General features: G+C 57.4%; 1 protein-coding gene across 1 annotated transcript in view; it reads left to right on the forward strand.

The window, feature by feature from the left end:
• MUC4 (mucin 4, cell surface associated) overlaps nt 1-16,675 on the forward strand; it is a 21,333-nt gene continuing 4,658 nt past the window's right edge. The window contains exons 1-20 of the mRNA XM_065670347.1: nt 1-81; nt 482-685; nt 781-10,971; nt 11,303-11,442; nt 11,649-11,813; nt 11,893-12,048; nt 12,230-12,360; nt 12,588-12,745; nt 12,897-13,163; nt 13,251-13,394; nt 13,504-13,623; nt 13,812-14,014; nt 14,216-14,294; nt 14,464-14,634; nt 14,849-14,950; nt 15,158-15,398; nt 15,438-15,832; nt 15,929-16,107; nt 16,216-16,375; nt 16,464-16,562. Coding sequence (XP_065526419.1) covers nt 15-81; nt 482-685; nt 781-10,971; nt 11,303-11,442; nt 11,649-11,813; nt 11,893-12,048; nt 12,230-12,360; nt 12,588-12,745; nt 12,897-13,163; nt 13,251-13,394; nt 13,504-13,623; nt 13,812-14,014; nt 14,216-14,294; nt 14,464-14,634; nt 14,849-14,950; nt 15,158-15,398; nt 15,438-15,832; nt 15,929-16,107; nt 16,216-16,375; nt 16,464-16,562 — 13,372 coding nt within the window. The 5' untranslated portion in view covers nt 1-14. The remainder of the gene's footprint in view (nt 82-481; nt 686-780; nt 10,972-11,302; nt 11,443-11,648; nt 11,814-11,892; nt 12,049-12,229; nt 12,361-12,587; nt 12,746-12,896; nt 13,164-13,250; nt 13,395-13,503; nt 13,624-13,811; nt 14,015-14,215; nt 14,295-14,463; nt 14,635-14,848; nt 14,951-15,157; nt 15,399-15,437; nt 15,833-15,928; nt 16,108-16,215; nt 16,376-16,463; nt 16,563-16,675) is intronic.

Genomic DNA, 16,675 nt, shown 5'->3' on the forward strand with positions numbered 1-16,675 from the left:
GCCGTCGAGAAAACATGATGGGCTGCTGGGGCCAGTGGCCACTCTGGAGCTGCGTGCTGTGCGGTTTCTGGGTGCTGCCAGGTAAGTGCCGGGGTGGCCACACTGCTGCGGGACAGACGAGGTGGCCGATACCATCTGGGCGAGGGGTCATGGGCTGCGAACAACGCTTCGGCTGCTCGAATGCTGTGAGCCCATGCCCGGCTGGGGTTCGCCCCACCTCTGCCAGCTGCTGACAGTCTCAGCATGGTTCCCTGACCATCAGCACGGTAACAGAGGGTCGGTTGTGGGTCAAATGGGGTCTCTCACTTGTGGGGAAGGTACCTGTCTTGATGTTGGTCCGGCTGTGGGTGCTGCGGTGGCGACCAGCCCCAAGGGGTGGGAGCACCTTCCTCCTGCAGCAGGGAGGAGGGATGGGGATGATGGGGACCCCAGGCTGGTTTTTTCCCCTCATCCCGCCGTTACCAACCCGCTCCGCCTCCAGCGCAAGCCGGAGGGACGGGGCAGCAGCCGCTTGCCCCGGTAGAGCCGGGCAGCACCTCCCTCTTGGCCGACAGCGCCAGCACCGAGCTGCCTCCAGAGGTGGGCATGTGCCAGGCGTTCCCCAGCCCCGCAGCTGCCCGGCCGGAGCACCCCTCTCCCGCGGGCAGGAGCAGCAGCACCACCACCACCAGCTCCGCGGGCGCAGGTAAGGCGGGCGGGCAGCCGGCTGCGGGCGGGCTCCTGCCTGCTGTGGCCGCGGTGAGGTTGATCCAGCTGGGGCTGCCTTGTCTCGCCCCACAGGCAGCCTGGTGCCGGAGCTGGTGGCGGGGGGGCTGGTCCCAGGCAGGACCAGTGGTGAGCAGCAGGGGTCTCCCACTGCGGCAGCTCTCCCCGGGGATCCGTCAACACAAGGCAACCCCCAGGCAGGGGCTGGGCTCTCCTCTCCGGGTGCTGCCAGCCGCCCGACCAGCACCCCTCCAGCTGCCACCACCGCTTGGCATGGGCAGCTTCCCTCCCTCGTGCCGACAGGGCATGCAGTGGGTCTTGCCATAGGTGGTGGCATTGCTGGACCAGCTACAGCCACATCGTCCTCAGCTCCACATGTCCCCACTGTAATGGGGATGAGCAAACCACTATCAAAGAGCGGTGCTGCTCCCACGCAAACCGTGGAAGGGTCCAGAGCGGCTCTGGACAGTATCCCTGGAGAATCAGTCCTGGGAACAACTGCTCCCATGCGAGAAGGCACTGTGGCCAAGCCACCCGCGGGTGCTGCTGGTGCACCGAAAGGTTCTCCCCCAGCTCCAGGTGGTCTGTCCCTACCAGTGGCACACATCCCAGCTGCTCAACCAGTGCCAGGGACTAAAGCATCTTCTTCAGCAACTGACAAATTGACTGATGCCCATGAGTTGGTGCAGCTGGGCAATGGTATCGCTGCAGAGGCGATGCCGGGGACAGCATGGACTGCGATGCCATCGCTCCCCCAGGATAAGCACAGCATGTGGAGGTTAGTCCACAGCATCAGCGAGAGCTCTGCTGAGCCACATGCAACCGCCGTTCTCCCATCCCAGGAGGATGTGCTAGGGCTGGACAAGGCCACCTCACCTCTGGCCACAGCAACCAGCATCTCTCAGGACACTGGCAACACCATGAAGCTGGCAGCAGCCCCAGCCAACCCTGCTACCGGCCTCCATGGTGCCCCAACCCATTCAGCCACGGAGGGAGCTAGAATGGCAGCCCCACCATCTGCAGACAACCCAAGTACATCCTCAGCAAAGGTTAACTTTTCTTTTGCCACAACTGGCACCAGCGAGGCTACAGAGCCAGGGACACGTTCCTTATCCAGTGCTGGCCACAGTGCCCTGCAGGACTCCCCTTTGCCCTCCACTCAGCCACCTCCAGGCCTTTTGCCTCTGCTTCCTCATGGTGCTGTACGAGGCACAGGAGAGATGCTCTCTTCCAGCCACAGCAGAGCCCTTGGCACTGCTGGAGCCAATGCTGTCACCCATCCCCAGGCCACCGCAGTAGCTCCAGGCACACCAGCTGTGGCAATGGACATCACTGCAGAACAAGTCCCCACTCCGTTGTTTGCAGCTCTGGGAAGCACTGGCACTGAGCTGGCATCCATCAGGAGTGAACCCAGAGCCACAAGAGCTACTTCTTCCCTGGAGACCAAGGCCACCCTGGTGGGGCTCAGCATGAAGCTGTCCCCTCATGTAGCTTCCAATAGCTCTGCTGGTCCCTCTCCAGTGCCCTTTCTGCACTCCACAGGGTCTCTGTTGCCCCATGTGCTCTCAGCAGGCCCTGAGGCCACCACAGCAGAGGTGGCCACAGGTGGATCCCTTCCAGCTGGACCCAGCATGGACATGACCTCGTCCCTCAAGAGTGCTGGTGGAGCAGAAGGGCCAGCTTCCGGCCATGCAATTATCGGTGCCGAATCATCACCAGGGACACCTGCCAAAAGGACTGAGGCTCCTGAAACCAGCCCTGCCATGGATCTACGTGTCCTGCCTCCCAGGGGTGGTCACTCTGCTCCACCAGCCATGGCTAACCCAAGCCCAGCACCAGCCACAGCCAGTCCCCTCACCAGCACCACCACCAGCAAGACACCCCAGCCACCCCCCAAAAACACAGCCACGGAGGGGGGCAGGGACAAGTCCCAGCTGAAAGAAGATGGCAGCACCACGCAGGCAGTTCCAGGCTCAACCCCGGCTGAAAATACAAGGGTGGGTGCTGTGGCAGGCATCCCTCTCAGTGGCAGCACCACCTTGGAGACTGCCCTGCCGGAATCACCCTCTGCCACAGCCCATGTCACTGCTTGGGACCACAACTATCACACTGCTGAGCCCACCATGGGCATGGACATGGGCAAGGACTTGGACATGGACACAGCTTCTCCCACCACAAGGAACAAGTCTATGGGACTGCCCCTGGGGTTGCCCACTCCCATGGCTGGGGTGGCTGAGCCAGGCAGTGGTGATGCCACCTTGTTGGCACACTCTGGCCCAGGCAGTAAAAGCCCTACAGCAGTGGCCATCATGGGCACAGTGTCACCTACAGCTCCAGAGCTGGTTCCTGGTCTCACTCACAGTCCTGCTGAGCCAGAGGTCAGTGTGTCCTCTCCTGTGACCAGGAGCACCCATCCAGTGGTGGTAGCACCCTCCATCACCCCCAGCGTCACCATCACTCATCCAGCATCAGGAGCAGGTGACGCGAGGCTGGACAGGGTCACAACAACACCCTCTTCTGCTGTCCCCCGCGGTACCTCCACTGTCACCCCAAGGCCATTCCATGAGGCCACCAATAGTAGACAAGACCCAGCCTTGAAAGCTCACAGCCCAGTCACTGAGGATGAGCCCATTGCTGAGAGCTCCTCACTGGCTGTTGGTCACACACACATGTGGGAGACTACAGCTGCATCCCGGTTAGGGGCTGGGGTTACCACTGCTCAGGCAGACACCGCCCCTTTACAGAGCGGTGCTAAGGGTGCAGCACCCCTAGCCAGCACAAACAGCATCTATGTGCCTGTTTCCAATGGTGGCACAAGCCCAGCCAACACACCAGCTGCCAGCATGTTCCCTAGCGACAGCATCCTACATGGCACCAGAGCCGGACGGGAGAATTCTGCGATGACTGGGGCCACTGCAGCCGTGATACCTGCCACAGCAAAGGCCACCACCACCAACAGTGCATTGTCCCTCGCTGTAATGCACATAAAGGGAGGTGGAGGTGGGCAACCTGTCCTACACCCAGCAGCACCCAGCCCCTTGGTGGAGACAGCTGCAAGGACCTGGGGTGTGCTCAGTACCAGCCCTGCCATCTTGGTGCCTGGTTCACCCCTCTCGAGCGCACACAGACCAGCAGGGGAGCCAGCAACAGTACCCTCATCTCTGCTTGGATTCCATGCAAGTGGGGAGGCAAGAGCCAGAAAGACTCTCACAGAGCCAGAAACAGGCATCACTTTGCCCGGAGCTGTGAGCAACCATGTCATGAGACAGGCAGTGAGCACATCAACTCCTGCCTTCTGGAAAACACCTTCAACATCAGCCTGGGGGAAGAAAATAACCATGACTGCAGACAGACAGAGAGCCATCACTGCAAACAGCAAAACAGACATCACTGCGGGGAGCAAGACAGCCATCACTGCAGAAACAACCGCAGCCACCACTGCAGGAAGCACCACAGCCATGACTACAGACAGACCCACAGCCATCACTGCAGACACAAACACAGCCATCGCTGCAGACACAACCACAGCCACCACTGCAGACACAACCACAGCCACCACTGCAGACACAACCACAGCCATCACTGCAGACACAACCACAGCCACCACTGCAGACACAACCACAGCCATGACAGCAGACATAACCACAGCCATCAGTGCAGACAGACCCACAGCCATCACTGCAGACACAACCACAGCCATGACTGCAGACACAACCACAGCCATCACTGCAGACACAACCACAGCCATGAATGCAGACACAACCACAGCCATCACTGCAGACACAACCACAGCCAACACTGCAGTCACAAACACAGCCACCACTGCAGACACGACTACAGCCACCACTGCAGACACAACCACAGCCACCACTGCAGACACAACCACAGCCATCGCTGCAGACACAACCACAGCCACCACTGCAGACACAACCACAGCCATCAGTGCAGACAGACCCACAGCCATCACCGCAGACACAACCACAGCCATGAATGCAGACACAACCACAGCCAACACTGCAGACAGACCCACAGCAATCACTGCAGAAACAACCACAGCCATCAGTGCAGAGAGTCCCATAGCCATGACTACAGACAGAACCACAGCCACCTCTGCAGACACAACCACAGCCACCCCTGCAGACACAACCACAGCCACCCCTGCAGACACAAACCTAACCACCACTGAAGACACAACCACAGCCATCACTGCAGACACAACCACAGCCATCACTGCAGACACAGCTTCAGCCATCACTGCAGGCACAACCACAGCCATCACTGCAGACACAACCACAGCCACCTCTGCAGACACAACCACAGACATCACTGCAGAAACAACCACAGTCATCAGTGCAGACACAACCACAGCCACCACTGCAGACACAACCACAGCTATCACTGCAGACACAACCACAGCCACCACTGCAGACACAACCACAGCCACCTCTGCAGACACAACCACAGACATCACTGCAGAAACAACCACAGTCATCAGTGCAGACACAACCACAGCCACCACTGCAGACACAACCACAGCTATCACTGCAGACACAACCACAGCCACCACTGCAGACATAACCACAGCCATCACTGCAGACACAGCTTCAGACATCAGTGCAGACAGACCCACAGCCATCACTGCACACACAACCACAGACATCAGTGCAGAAACAACCACGGCCATGACAGCAGACACAACCACAGCCATCAGTACAGACAGACCCACAGCCATCACTGCACACACAACCACAGACATCACTGCAGACACAACCACAGCCATGACTGCAGACACAACCACAGCCATCACTGCAGACAAAGCCACAGCCACCACTGCAGACACAACCACAGCCACCACTGAAGACACAGCCACAGCCATGACTGCAGACATAACCACAGCCATGACTGCAGACATAACCACAGCCATTACTGCAGACAGACACACAGCCATCACTGCAGACACAACCACAGCCACCACTGCAGACACAACCACAGCCACCACTGAAGACAGACCCACAGCCATGACTACAGACAGAACCACAGCCACCTCTGCAGACACATCCACAGCCACCACTGCAGACACAACCACAGCCATCACTGCAGACACAACCACCACTGCAGACACAACCACAGCCACCACTGCAGAAACAACCACAGCCATCACTGCAGACACAGCCACAGCCACCACCGCAGACACAACCACAGCCATCACTGAAGACACAACCACAGCCACGACTGCAGACACAACCACAGCCATCCCTGCAGACACAACCACAGCCATCACTGCAGACACAGCTTCAGCCATCACTGCAGACACAACCACAGCCATCACTGCAGACACAGCTTCAGCCATCACTGCAGGCACAACCACAGCCATCACTGCAGACACATCCACAGCCATCACTGCAGACACAACCACAGACATCACTGCAGACACAACCACAGACATCACTGCAGACATAACCACAGCCATCAGTGCAGACACAGCTTCAGACATCAGTGCAGACAGACCCACAGCCATCAGTACAGACAGACCCACAGCCATCACTGGAGACAGAACCACAGCCATCACTGCAGACACTTCCACAGCCACCACTGCTGACACAACCACAGCCACCACTGCAGACACAACCACAGCCATCACTGCAGACACAACCACAGCCATGACTGCAGACACAACCACAGCCATCACTTCAGACAAAGCCACAGCCATGACTGCAGAGACGACCACAGCCATCACAGCAGACAGACACACAGCCATGACTGCAGATACAACCACAGCCATCACTGCAGACACAACCACAGCCATCAGTGCAGACACAGCCATAGCCACCACTGCAGACACAGCCACAGCCACCTCTGCAGACACAACCAGAACCACCCATGCAGACACAAACCTAACCACCACTGAAGACACAACCACAGCCAACACTGCAGACGCAACCACAGCCACCACTGCAGGCACAACCACAGCCATCACTGCAGACACAACCGCAGCCATGACTGCAGACAGACACACAGCCATCACTGCAGGCACAACCACAGCCACCACTGCAGACACAACCACAGCCATCAGTACAGACAGACCCACAGCCATCACTGCAGATACAACCACCGCCATCACTGAAGACACAACCACAGCCACCACTGCAGACACAACCACAGCCACCACTGAAGACAGACCCACAGCCATGACTACAGACAGAACCACAGCCACCTCCGCAGACACATCCACAGCCACCACTGCAGACACAACCACAGCCACCTCCGCAGACACATCCACAGACACCACTGCAGACACAACCACAGCCATCACTGCAGACACAACCACAGCCATCACTGCAGTCACAAACACAGCCACCACTGTAGTGACAACCACAGCCATCACAGCAGACAGACACACAGCCACCACTGCAGACACAACCACAGCCACCACTGAAGACAGACCCACAGCCATGACTACAGACAGAACCACAGCCACCTCTGCAGACACATCCACAGCCACCACTGCAGACACAACCACAGCCATCACTGCAGACACAACCACCACTGCAGACACAACCACAGCCACCACTGCAGAAACAACCACAGCCATCACTGCAGACAGAACCACAGCCACCACTGCAGACACAACCACAGCCATCACTGAAGACACAACCACAGCCACGACTGCAGACACAACCACAGCCATCCCTGCAGACACAACCACAGCCATGACTGCAGACACAACCACAGCCATCACTGCAGACACAACCACAGCCATCACTGCAGACACAGCTTCAGCCATCACTGCAGGCACAACCACAGCCATCACTGCAGACACATCCACAGCCATCACTGCAGACACAACCACAGACATCACTGCAGACACAACCACAGACATCACTGCAGACATAACCACAGCCATCAGTGCAGACACAGCTTCAGACATCAGTGCAGACAGACCCACAGCCATCAGTACAGACAGACCCACAGCCATCACTGGAGACAGAACCACAGCCATCACTGCAGACACTTCCACAGCCACCACTGCTGACACAACCACAGCCACCACTGCAGACACAACCACAGCCATCACTGCAGACACAACCACAGCCATGACTGCAGACACAACCACAGCCATCACTTCAGACAAAGCCACAGCCATGACTGCAGAGACGACCACAGCCATCACAGCAGACAGACACACAGCCATGACTGCAGATACAACCACAGCCATCACTGCAGACACAACCACAGCCATCAGTGCAGACACAGCCATAGCCACCACTGCAGACACAGCCACAGCCACCTCTGCAGACACAACCACAACCACCCATGCAGACACAAACCTAACCACCACTGAAGACACAACCACAGCCAACACTGCAGACGCAACCACAGCCACCACTGCAGGCACAACCACAGCCATCACTGCAGACACAACCGCAGCCATGACTGCAGACAGACACACAGCCATCACTGCAGGCACAACCACAGCCACCACTGCAGACACAACCACAGCCATCAGTACAGACAGACCCACAGCCATCACTGCAGATACAACCACCGCCATCACTGCAGACACAACCACAGCCACCACTGCAGACACAACCACAGCCACCACTGAAGACAGACCCACAGCCATGACTACAGACAGAACCACAGCCACCTCCGCAGACACATCCACAGCCACCACTGCAGACACAACCACAGCCACCTCCGCAGACACATCCACAGCCACCACTGCAGACACAACCACAGCCATCACTGCAGACACAACCACAGCCATCACTGCAGTCACAAACACAGCCACCACTGCAGTGACAACCACAGCCATCACAGCAGACAGACACACAGCCATCACTGCAGACACAACCACCACTGCAGACACATCCACAGCCACCACTGCAGAAACAACCACAGCCATCACTGCAGACACAGCCACAGCCACCACTGCAGACACAACCACAGCCATCACTGAAGACACAACCACAGCCACGACTGCAGACACAACCACAGCCATCACTGCAGACACAACCACAGCCATCACTGCAGACACAGCTTCAGCCATCACTGCAGACACAACCACAGCCATCACTGCAGACACAACCACAGCCATGACTGCAGACACAACCACAGCCATCACTGCAGACACAACCACAGCCATCACTGCAGACACAACCACAGCCATGACTGCAGACACAACCACAGCCATCACTGCAGACACAACCACAGCCATCACTGCAGACACAACCACAGCCATCACTGCAGACACAGCTTCAGCCATCACTGCAGGCACAACCACAGCCATCACTGCAGACACATCCACAGCCATCACTGCAGACACAACCACAGACATCACTGCAGACACAACCACAGACATCACTGCAAACATAACCACAGCCATCAGTGCAGACACAGCTTCAGACATCAGTGCAGACAGACCCACAGCCATCAGTACAGACAGACCCACAGCCATCACTGGAGACAGAACCACAGCCATCACTGCAGACACTTCCACAGCCACCACTGCTGACACAACCACAGCCACCACTGCAGACACAACCACAGCCATCACTGCAGACACAACCACAGCCATGACTGCAGACACAACCACAGCCATCACTTCAGACAAAGCCACAGCCATGACTGCAGAGACGACCACAGCCATCACAGCAGACAGACACACAGCCATGACTGCAGATACAACCACAGCCATCACTGCAGACACAACCACAGCCATCAGTGCAGACACAGCCATAGCCACCACTGCAGACACAGCTACAGCCACCTCTGCAGACACAACCACAACCACCCATGCAGACACAAACCTAACCACCACTGAAGACACAACCACAGTCAACACTGCAGACGCAACCACAGCCACCACTGCAGGCACAACCACAGCCATCACTGCAGACACAACCGCAGCCATGACTGCAGACAGACACACAGCCATCACTGCAGGCACAACCACAGCCACCGCTGCAGACACAACCACAGCCACCACTGCAGACACAACCACAGCCATCAGTACAGACAGACCCACAGCCATGACTGCAGATACAACCACCGCCATCACTGCAGAGACAACCACAGCCACCACTGCAGACACAACCACAGCCACCACTGAAGACAGACCCACAGCCATGACTACAGACAGAACCACAGCCACCTCTGCAGACACATCCACAACCACCACTGCAGACACAACCACAGCCATCACTGCAGACACAACCACAGCCATCACTGCAGACACAACCACAGCCATCACTGCAGTGACAACCACAGCCATCACAGCAGACAGACACACAGCCATCACTGCAGACACAGCCACCACTGCAGACACAACCACAGCCACTACTGCAGAAACAACCACAGCCATCAGTGCAGACACAGCCACCACTGCAGACAGACCCATAGGCATGACTACAGACAGAACCACAGCCACCTCTGCAGACACAAACCTAACCACCACTGAAGACACAACCACAGCCAACACTGCAGACACAACCACAGCCATCACTGAAGACAGACCCACAGCCACCTCTGCAGACACATCCACAGCCACCACTGCAGGCACAACCACAACCATGACTGCAGGCACAACCACAGCCATGAATGCAGACATGGCCACAGCCACCACTGCCGACACAACCACAGCCATCACTGCAGGCACAACCACAACCATGACTGCAGGCACAACCACAGCCACCAGTGCAGACACAGCCACAGCCACCACTGCAGAAACAACCACAGCCACCAGTGCAGACACAGCCACAGCCACCACTGCAGAAACAACCACAGCCATCACTGCAGACACAGCCACAGCCATCACTGCAGACACAACCACAAGGAAAAGCATCCCTGCAGACATACCCGCAGCCATCACTGCAGATACAACCACAGCCATCACTGCAGACACAACCACAAGGAAAAGCATCCCTGCAGACATACCTACAGCCATCACTGCCGATACAACCACAGCCATGTCTGAAGACATATCCACAGCCACCACTGCAGTCAGATCTAAAACCGTCTCTCCAGGGAGCACTGCAGGTGTTGCACCCACATTTGCAGTGAGTCCAGCCAAGGCGGCAGGAGATGTCCTGGCTGCAGGCATTACCGTATCTTTGAGACCAGCTGCTACCACCAGACCTATCAGTGTCCCAGCTCCTGCCTTTGGGACACAGAGGGGACTGGCCACAAGATCAAGCACATCTTCCCACTCCACCACTGTTCACAGAAATCCTGCCCCTGAGCTCGGGCCCACCAGTGGGATTACAAGTAAGTAGATTCTCTGCATCCCAAAGCATAGAGCAGGAAGGGGTTAATCAGATGTTGAAGCATCATGATGGCTGAGGGTACCTATGGACAAGCCTGGGGCAGTTCATCCACAAAGCACATTAATCTGCCAGATTCATGGTGAAAGATGAAATGGGACTTCTGGGAGCCTGTTCCAGGTTAAAAACTGGTTTGAAAGTTGGGTTACACCATCCAAGCGATGGTCTGTCCAGGGGGAGCACAGATGCAGCACCCAGGCAGCAAGCAGGTGAGTGTGCGCTGGCTATAGGAAGGATGGAACAGACATTAATGGTTTTTCTCCTTTCCGTCTCAGTGCTGGCAGCCTTGCTCTACCCCTTCGGCACAAAGGAAGGGGACCAGGAGTGTGTCCAGAGGACAGTGGATTTTAACTCCCCCCTGTTCAAGCCAGAGATCGGGTTCCCCTTCGGGAATTCACTGCAGGATGCTCTCTACGTGAGTTCCCACCTCGATGAGCATGTCAGGGATGTGCAGGCTCTTTGGTAGAAAAATATCCCACAGAAATGCAGCAGAAACTGAATTTCATTGAATATGATTTTTTTTTCCAGTTAAAAACGCCTGTTTTCTGCTCACCCATGAGGGCTAAAAGCCTCCCCAGCAGCTGCCTGGGATGTCAGCAGTGAACAAGTTATTCTGGTTAGTTTACAGATAATGGACAGATCATTTTCCCACCCACGGACAACTACGTCCCCTCCAATCCCAACCCACCTCCCCAGGGCTTCAGTGGCCAAGAGGGTTTGCCGATGGTGGCCGCCTTCTGGGACGACGCAGATTTCTCCCGGGGTGTCGGCACTACTTGGTACCAGGTCAGGGCAACCAAAGGTGTTCTCCTGGGAGACCCCAGCTCCCAGCTTGCCCATTTTTACTCTCTCTCTTGCCAACCAGGAGTACTCCACACTCAGCTCTAGCCGAGACCCCCTTGTTCATGATGTGGAAGCAAAGATCAAGAAATACCTGAAAATCCCCTACACAGCAAAATGGACCTTGAAGGTGACATGGGAGAAGGCTCCAGCATACCCCTCCCAGAGCAATGACACTCAGGTGAGCAGTGTGGGAATCAGGTGACAGGGGGGACTGTGACCAGTGATGGCCGGCGCAGAGCTGGGCTGCTGGTCTCCTGTACCTTGATGCGGGTGTTTCAGGTTTCACCACCACAGTCTGCACTGCAGGAAGAGCAGGGGAGGCTTTGGCGGTGCTAAGGGAGTGCCTTGTGTTTCTGCAGACGAGCACCTACCAGGCAATCCTCACCACTGATGGGAACCGTTCCTTCGCCCTGCTGCTGTACCAGGATGGCGGGATGCGGTGGGACTACGCCAAGCTGGCTGCGGACAATGTGCTGATTGGCTTCTCCAGGTGCTGTGCACATGTGTGGCTGTGTTCTGGGGGAGCAGAGATTTCTCCCAGCATTACGTTGGGACCATCTGAGACCTTCCCCCCAGGAAAGCCCAGCTCCCACCCCTAAGGCAACCCTGTCCCATTTAAACCCTTTTCCCATAGCAATTCCTATCCCAGCTGCTCTACAGGGAGAGGAGGAGGGCTGTGTTAGGAGGGTGACCCCCAAACCTTCTGTCTCCACACAGCGGCAATGGCTATGCCCAAAATAACGAGCTGACTCAAAAGCCAGCGGCTGTCAAGTACAGACCTGACCAGCACAGCAGCGCCAGCACTGGTATGACGAGGGGGGAGTCCATGAGGCAGGTCAGGTTGGAGGGATCCGTGTGCTCTGCTCTGGGAGCATGTTCCCAGGACTTGCCCCTGTGAGGTGATGGGCCAGGAAAGCCACTGAGCCAGGGCTGGCCTCTGAGAGCAGAACATGGGTGTCCTGTGTCCTGCTGTGGCTTGCTACAGCCAAGCCAGCTCTAGAGGGAGCCTGGAGACTTTTTTGTGAGGTCAATGGCCAGGGACGGTTGTCCCACGGGATCCCCCTCAGAACAAGGTGAGATCCCAGTGGGGCGGTGCTGTTCTCTGGTTGCTCCCAGATGTGCGTGGTCTGTGGATCTACAGGCTGGACAGCCGCCCCCGGGTGAACTACAGGCTGCGGTGCCTGGCGTGGCTGGATGCAGAGCCATCACCAGCAGCCTGGAACGCTCGGCTGCCACCATGCCCCTGTTCCTGGCCACAGGCAGAGCTGGACCCCCGCTTCCACCACAGTGCAGGTACCAAGCGCAGCACCCCCAGAGCCAGCCACGGGTATGTGGTCCCCTCTGCTTTCGGGTGGCCATCATACTCCAGCACCATTTCAGGCCCAGCAGACCCCTCAGTGAGGATGCTGCGCACTGCATCCCCCAGCCCGGCAGGAGCTGGGGTGCGGTGTCTGTACCGAGATGGGAGCTTGCTTGAAGGCTGGCAGGAGAGATCATGGAGCCTCCCCATTCACCCCGCCACTGGTAAGTGGGCATCAGCACTGCCTTTACACTTTACACACCAAACACTGAGCGCTCTGCCAGCGCAGTGGGGACCCCGACACCCCCGGCGCCCAGCTGCCTTACCCCTCAGATGGGGAGCTGGAGGCATTCGACTGGTGCTGCCGGCGCGTTGGGAAGCCCCTGTTCTGTGCAAGGTTTGCTGAGAAGAGACCAAGGGTTGGCTGCGAGGGATATGTGCCACCCACCCCTGGTGAGTCCCCAGGGCTCTGCCTCCTCTGTGCCAGGGTACTGGGTGGGTGACATGTCCATACACAGATCCCCTCTGGAGAGCATCCTCCATGGAGCTGCTCTCCTCCATGAAATGACACCATCGTTTCCTGCCTGACACCAGGCTTATTTTCCTTCCCCCAAAATGGCTCCATGTCTTTTGGACCACAGCTGGTGCCTTTGGGGACCCACACATCACCACTATGGATGGACTCACCTACACCTTCAATGGCCTTGGGGACTTTAACCTGCTGCTGGCTAGTGATGCCCAGACCAGCTTTGTGCTGCACGGCCGCACAGTCCGGACTGGCATGGCCCAGGCCACCAACTTCGTGGCCTTTGCTGCCCAGTACATCTCCACCACCACAACAACAGTGAGTAGAGGAAATCTGGGTATCAGTTTGAGCTTCTAAAGGGAATGAAGAGCACATCCAGCCCTGGTGAATGGCCCTTGCACTGAGCCTCTCTGCCAGGGCTGGAGGGGGACACAGCTTAGCTCAAGTGTCCCCAGCATGGGGGGATGGCAGGAAGGGATGAGCAGAGGGGCTGACCAGGACATCTACTGTGATTTGCAGGTTGAGTGGACCTTGGGGAGCTGGGGTGATATCCAAGTCCTCCTGAACCATGAAACCATCCAATTTTCCTATGCCCCAGGTGAGCAGGTTGTGCTGTTAAATGTTAAAAGTATCCACAGGAGTGATGAGTGTCTCCATCCCCACTCAGCCAGGGTAGATGGAGAGCATTCCCCTCCACAAATTCTGGGGCATCATTTCAGACCCCAGCCTTGCATGGACTCTCCCTCTGTGCTCTCCTTCCCTTGCAGACCTGGGTGCGGAGGTGTACTACAGCCCTGGTGTCCTGCTGGTCAATGCCTCTTCTATCACGGCTGTTTTCGACGGGGCCATTGCCATCTCCATCTCAGCCACCTCCAGGATCCTCAGCATGGTCTGCAGCCTTCCCGATCAATACCGCAACAGCACCAAGGGCCTCCTGGGTGAGGACTTGTGGCACTGCTGCAGAGCCAGGGTGTAAAGTCCCCTTCCCACCCTAAAGCAGACTGGAAAAAACTGGGGGGGGGGGGGGGGGGGGGGGGAAGGAGGGGACAACATATTTTGAAGGCAGGGACCCCTGAGTCTAAACTAAACATGGGCCAGCACCAGAGAGGTCAACCCTGGGGAGACTTCAGTCCTCTGGTGATGCTTCACCAGGTGTGTGGGACCATGACCCTGCAGATGACTTCCAGATGCCAAATGGTACCAGCATCCCTGTGAACAGCAGTGAGGAGGAGATCTACAGCTATGGTTTGACCTGTATGTTCAGGCTCGGGATCTGCCTTGATGATTCCCCTGTTCCTGCACCTTCTGGCTACACTTTGGCTGGAGGCATTTTGATACTTGCCTGAGCAGAAGTGACACCAGGGAAGCCCTTTGGTCTCCTCACTGCTCTGTGGAAATGATACTTAAAATACAAGAAACCTTAAAAACCCAAGGCCATACCCATGGTGTACTCTCTTGCAGGGGCTGTTGGAGGGCACAGCCTGTTTACTCAGCCTCTGGACTTACCAGCAATGAACTTCACACCCATCTTCTTGTCTCAGCTGCGGCAGGAAGATGAAAACCAGTACCAGCTGGCCGCCTCACAGTGCCACGGCAGCAAGGAGTGCATCTATGATTCACTGAGCACAGGGGACATGGCGCTGGGTCTGGCCACCCAGAGCTTCACAGCCGACTTCCAGCAGAAGAAGACAGTACTCAGTAAGCGGACCTCTAAGAGGCCATAGTTTTGGTAACTGGGCAGTGCCCTGCTCCCACGCTGTCCTCTCTTGCTCCATGTGAGTCAGGAGAGAAGTCACCAAGGTCTCGGAGTTGCATTGCCTGGCTGGCTGGTCTCAAAGCCTGGGAGATGCCACCACACTGTGCAACAGGAGGGCCTTGTCGGTGGGCAGTCATGGCAGCACCTGCCTGGGGTCCTGTCCTCACCACAAGGGACTCAGAGCCAACATGTGCCAAAGCCATGTAGCTACCAACCAGCTGTGTGCTGGGCTGCTCTTTCCTCAGATGCCTTCCCTCCCATCATCACTGGTGATCCGTCACTCACAGCCTTCAGGACAGAAAGGGTCAGGAGACAGTACCGTGCCATGGGGCTGGGTGCACACTTTGTCCCCCACCTCTCACCAGAGCTCAACATATCAGGTAAGGAAGGAGTGATGAGGCAGCGGGGATGGGATGGGGGGATACTGGCCACCAGACCACTGCCACCTCCTCTAACTCCCACCTCTCCCCCGGCAGAGAGTGGCACCTTGACATGGGAGCCCCGTGGGACAGCCCCGCTCACCATCGACCTGGAGGCTGTTGGGTCCAACAACCTCTCTGCCCTCCTCCAGCTCCACTTCACACTTTGCAGCTGCAGCAGGATCCAGGAATGTGATTACAGCAGCACCGTCACCGTTGGGGGCTCCTCCCTGCAGGTAGTGTGCTGGAAAGCCAGTGCCACGTCGTGCCTGTCCCCACAGCTCTCTTCTCTGTCCATCCATCCTCCTCATGTCCCCTAAGCCAGCATCACCGTCTCCTTCCAGTTGGCAGCCTGCAGGTGTGAGGGCGGCTACTCAGGTCCCTTCTGCGAGGACCCTCCAGACCCCTGTGCCCAGGGATGCTTCCCTGGGGTACGCTGCGACTCCCTTGCTGGCTGTGACCCCTGCCCGGCCGGCCTGACTGGTGATGGGCGGCACTGCTCAGGTGACGAGGGCTTGCCATGGCCACGGGGGCACCCATGGGATCCCCACCAAGGTGCCCCTCGCAGTGCCATGCTGCATTGCCTTGGCAGATATCGACGAGTGCGCGCGGGGGGCAGTGTGCCCGGGGAACACCACGTGCACCAACACGGTGGGCAGCTACACCTGCTTCTGCCCAGCTGGTGAGGAGGGTGAGTACGGGCACTGTTCTCATCCCCACTATCCCCTGGGCCTCGGTGGAAGAGGGCTCCCATGGAACCCAGACTGGGAGAGAGAAGGGGGAGCTGGCTGAGCTCTGTACACA

The sequence above is a fragment of the Lathamus discolor genome, chromosome 3 (assembly GCF_037157495.1).
Source record: "Lathamus discolor isolate bLatDis1 chromosome 3, bLatDis1.hap1, whole genome shotgun sequence".
NCBI classification, from domain to species: domain Eukaryota; kingdom Metazoa; phylum Chordata; class Aves; order Psittaciformes; family Psittacidae; genus Lathamus; species Lathamus discolor.